We start from the raw sequence: 5,467 nt of genomic DNA on the forward strand, positions 1-5,467 counted from the left end.
CCAACCAAAAAAACCATAATTAAACAACACTCATCTTTCTTTAAATATGAAAAATCAATTTTCCCAAAAACTTTCCCTTTTATCATTATACATAATCAAAGCAAACACCAATATTAGTTAACAAACCACTAATATTAGTTAACAAACCACTAGAATTAAAAAGTTTATTAAAAAAAAAAAAAAAAAATGAAAAATTTTAAATAAATAAATTATAAAAAATATTAATATAATAAAATTTAGACAACAAATCATAATAATAAATTTTATAATAGGCTTATGGGATTCTATTAAGACAATTCATGATATAAAAGTCACTAATTGGGAACTTTTTACCTAAAATCCCAATACTCAAACCATAAATTAGTTATGTTTATTATTTCAAAACTCACAGAAATTAGCAAATGAAAAATAATTAAATTGTAATAGCATCTTTCCATAAAAATTACATAGGAGATAATCTCGTCGACGTGTTTAGAACCAACCAGTGTGATTCATCTTCAGGACAAGATGATGAATCAGATATAGGCAATGAAATAAATAGATGAAGAGAGCACCTAACTAGCCTTTAGAAAACAACAGCTAGTTTAACTAATTTTTTTATTAATAAATAAAATCAATTTAAGTTATAATATTATAATAATAATTAGAATTCTAATCAACTATTCAAAAAAATATACTAATAATAATAATAATAATAATAATCATCTTGTCCTGAAGAGGAACCACACTGGTTGGTTCGAAATGCCTTGACTCCTGGAGATTACCTCCTATATAATTTTTACCCAAAAATGTTGTTACAATTAATATGGATCACAGAAGTCTAAACTCAACATAATTAAATTCTATAATAAAATAAAATAATTTTTTTTTTTAAAACTCACACAAACTAGCAAATGAAAAATAATTAAATTCTATAATAAAATAAAATAATTATTTTTTAATAAATTCAAGATTATTTAGAAAAATCATTCATTACCATTTATTTGAAAATATAAATACTTAATCCATAAAAAATGAAAATACGTATAACTTATAAAAGGTGATTAATACGAAATCAAACCTAACGACTTTTATTCTGGCCATATATTTCAGAGCTGATCCTCTGAATTAGGACCGTTGGCTAGTGTCGCATTGCGCTCTCTTACCTAAACATGGTGGTGTTTAAGAGAGACAATCTATGGGACTGATAAGCGATAATAGCTGCTATGGATGGATTTCGGGACAAGACAATATCATACCCATCTGCAAACGAGTCCATCCCTTCTGCCATTAACTGCCAGAATAGGCCTCCTCCCCCTGCTTTTCCACTGCTCACAGCGCTGTGAATGTTGTTATAGACAGTATTATAAAACCTGTCCCTCTGAGCAGTGCTATAACCTGGATCTTTATATGATTTCCCGAATTCAGCAAACAGCAGTGGTTTGTTCAGCACTCTTTCCACATCATAGAAATGGATTTGCATCCATTTGTTCAAGAAGGAAAGCTGCGAATTTTCATCTGATCCAGCCAACCTGTTGAGCCAACAGCGCAATGAGGCACGTTAGTTTTGTCAAATAATTGCAGTAAAATATCGATTAGAGAATTAGTTCATTTATTCATGTTTACAATATAGGAAGGTTCTTTACCAATGGTCTGGATAGGCATGAACAGTTGCAAAATCAATTCCTGGAATTTGATTGTTAGTAATGAAGTCTGTTCCATATTCGTAACCGCCTGGATTGTACTGCTTTCTTTCAGGGGTCGATTCGCCATAGAATCCTTCCATGCCTACTTCAAGAAGGTGGTTGCCATCAATCGATTTCACGTAGGCGGCCATTTCCGTTATCCATCCCTGCAGTCATACACTTAAAATTATGGTGGGAAACTCTGCCAAATCCATTTAATGACTTATGTATGGTGAAGGTATAAATTTATAATTTGACCTGCAAAGTCCTGGTGGGAAACTCTGCCAAATCCATTTAATGACTTATATATGGTGAAGGTATAAATTTATAATTTGACCTGCAAAGTCCTTCCAGAAGGGTCAATTTGGCAGCGGGGTTCATTGATGAGCTCCCATGAAAATATTGTTGGGTCATCCTTGTAAGCAATTCCACTGATACTATTCACTCTCGTTATTACAGTCTTGACATGGCTCTTGTAGTAACCTTTCACGGTGGGATTAGTGTAGAAATCGTCATCGGACCTCATATTCTGCCCTGCATCGCGTCCCCACCGAACGTATTGTGCCCTTCCCCCATAATCTTCGTAGTTGTTTACGAAGCTCAGTATGAGCTTGATGCTATAACTTTTGGCCTGGGAGACGACGAAATCCAAGCCCTGCAGTATAGATGATAAATTTCATTTAAGAAATTATAGTAGTAATTTTATGTTTAAAAGCCAGGCAAAATAAACATTAATCACAAAAAGAAGCAATTTCACACCCAGAACTATTTATGGAAAATTTCAATTTTGGGGAAAATTTTAGATTAACAGAATTTTATTAGATTTCGGCCAAAGACCACACCAAGCCTGCAGACTGCTCAACCTTGAGAGGGGAGACTTTGCTCAACCCTTTGCCCTTCACACTGTCCAGGGAGACTCTGCTCAACCAACACTTTGGTGTTTGGTGCACTTACAATGGAAACAGATAAATCTATTTATAAATACAATTCACATAAAATTACAGGTCACAAAACCATATACACAAAACCACTAAGGATAAATTTTCATTCCTAAATCAAAATTAATCCTAAAATATAAAAGTTATGTTTGGAGATGGGAGACCACTGAATCCACTTTGCTCAACCTTTTGCCCTTCATACTGGCAGGGGAGACCTTGCTCGACCAACACTTTGATGCTTGGCACACTTACAATGGAAACAGACAAATTTATTTATAAATTTTATTCTAACCAAATACAATTCCCATAAAATTACAAAACACAAAACCATGTATCCAAAACCACTAATAATAAACTTACATTCTTAAATCAAAATTAATCCTAAAAAATAATGTTTAAGGATGAGAGACCACGGAATCCAAGCCCTGCAATATCAATGATAATGTTATTTAAAAGATGGGAGAAGAGGAAATTACAGTGTTTAAGGATCAGAGACCACGGAATCCAAGCCCTGCAATATCAATGATAATGTTATTTAAAAGATGGGAGAAGAGGAAATTACAGTGGCAGAAGTTATGTTCGAGGACGGAAGCTTATGCACTTGTCAAACTAATTCATTAAACTATTTTAGAATGTTATAAGCATCTCTATACTCATCAAAGACAATGCGGGGTGGAAACGAATTAACAAAAAATACATATTCATTTAGTAACATACATAATACTGACGAGCATAGTTACCAAGTTTCAATATAGTTTAGATATTATATAATAAAAATGGTAAAAAAAATAATTTTAAAATATATATTTTAAAGATTTTAATATATTTTTTAATAACAAAATATTTTTATTTATTTTTTTAATTATTTAAATAATTTTAAATAATATAATAATTTTTTAAATATAATTTATTAAAAAAAACAACACCTTTTCTCATGTTGAGACCCTTATATAAAACTACTACTTAAATAATTAAATATAACCCCCTATAATCAACCAAACAAAATGCAATTTAATTAGTTTATCTTAAACAACATAAGAAAAATTCAATAACATAAGAATACCTAATACCTAAACATGATCCAACCAAAATACAATTCAATTTGTTTATTGTACCGAGCAGAAGGAGAAATTCACTAACATGAAAACGTAAAAAGTATAGTATATTGCTACTTAAATGTTATATCCATGTGAGGTAGTAGACAAGAAACTATGAAAACATTCAAGAACATAAGAATTATAGTATAGCCCTCATGAGATATTGTTTTGAAAGTCACTGAAATACCTTCACTTATGTGTTTTATAGTCCTTTCCATAACGTTGTAGTAAGAAGACGGAGAAAAAAGAAAAGGGTAGATACGTCTGAATTCCCACCTAGAAATGAGCCGATGGATGTTGTTTGGAAGGACATTTCTTTCAATCCGGCTGAGAACTTAACTAGACTATTACAGTGCACAAGAGCATATGCATCGGCCACAATGGAAAAGGCCATTGAAGTCTCTACTTTGTTAAGGGAAAAAGAGGAGAGGATTGCACAACTCGAGCAGCAGCTCGAAATAGAAAAGGCAAGCGTAAACACCCAAGCGACTGAGCAGCTCACACAATTGCAGCAAAACATGGAGGTCCTAAAAATAAGCCATAAAGCCTATATATGGCCAATAACATGCAACACCGAGAAATGCAACAAGCCATGGAAAGATACAAGGATGTTCCCACTATTGAGGAGTTTATTAAAGAGGCACTGAAATTAAAATCCCTTCTGGTGAAACAGCAAGAGTATTTCTGAAATTAAAATCCCTTCTGGTGAAACAGCAAGAGTATTTCTGCCAAAAGATGTTACATATTACTCCTTATCTAGCTACTAGCCACCACCTGACAGATAAGGCAATCTAACCGAGTTTAACGATTTAAACACCTGAATCTCTGAGTTCATCGAATGACAGGAAACAGAATATTGAAGGAAAGCCAATCTACCTGAGATTGAGGAAACTCATAAAGACATTCTCTTCACGGATTGGGATGCGAGAATCAAATAGGCCGAGCTAGAAGTTACAAAGGCAGCCGAGGTATCAAAGAATATCATTAAAGCAGTGATATGCCACATCAATGTGAGATAACAGACAAGAAACTAAGAATTCTATAATGCTAAGAGTTGTTTCAAAACATATCTTTGTTTTCATTCCTAAGAAAAGAAGAAAGATAGGCCTAGAAAGCATGCATCCTCAATCAGCAGCCCATCAATTAGAAAACACGGTATAAATAAATTAAACAAGTGTGTATGTATCATGAGCATGCAAACCCGAAAGACTTGTTCATCATATACACCAGGAGAAGTCTGCAATGCTTTGTATGTGTTTCCATCATTGAAAGCCCATGTACGAGCGACAGTGAGACCATGAGTTGCAGCTTGCTGAAAAGCAGAGGTAACTTTCTGTCTATTTGTTATATCAACTGCTAGGGACATCAGCCAATATGAGTCGAATCCATTCACGTACACAGGGCGTCCATCCAACACAAAATTGTGCCCATTTGTCTTGACAAAACTAGGCGAAGAAGGAAATCCATTCACTGATCCCAAAAAGCCAAGGAGAAACATAATTGAAAAGAGAAAAACTGAAAAAAAGAAGAGTAATCTCTTACTTCCCATTTCTATTGCAGAGTTTTTCATTAATCAGATTTCTGTCTCAAGCAGAACTACTTAATCTGGCTATGTAGCTTTTAACCATGAACTCCATCCCAGGGAAACAAATTTGCGTACGTAACTACACTACAGTTAAGCGATAATGGATGATTCATGATAAGACAATCGATAGCTTAAGGGAAGTTTTATTGCTTCAGCAATGCAATCCTCGTATGAATGACAGAT

The 5,467-nt window shown here is 33.5% G+C and overlaps 1 protein-coding gene across 1 annotated transcript; it reads right to left on the minus strand.

The window, feature by feature from the left end:
* Positions 1-1,024: 1,024 nt before the first annotated feature.
* LOC149248260 (mannan endo-1,4-beta-mannosidase 1-like) lies at positions 1,025-5,353 on the minus strand. Its single transcript, XM_089458388.1, has 4 exons — positions 4,901-5,353; positions 2,002-2,319; positions 1,626-1,831; positions 1,025-1,511 (listed from the first exon to the last, which is right to left on the minus strand). Exons 1-4 carry the CDS (start codon positions 5,267-5,269, stop codon positions 1,142-1,144), a joined length of 1,263 nt encoding a protein of 420 aa, XP_089314514.1. The 5' UTR covers positions 5,270-5,353; the 3' UTR covers positions 1,025-1,141.
* Between the last annotated feature and the right edge of the window lie 114 nt (positions 5,354-5,467).

This window comes from Pinus tabuliformis, chromosome 7, assembly GCF_031772625.1.
Source record: "Pinus tabuliformis cultivar Carrire ecotype Pingquan chromosome 7, CPIR1, whole genome shotgun sequence".
Classification (NCBI taxonomy): domain Eukaryota; kingdom Viridiplantae; phylum Streptophyta; class Pinopsida; order Pinales; family Pinaceae; genus Pinus; species Pinus tabuliformis.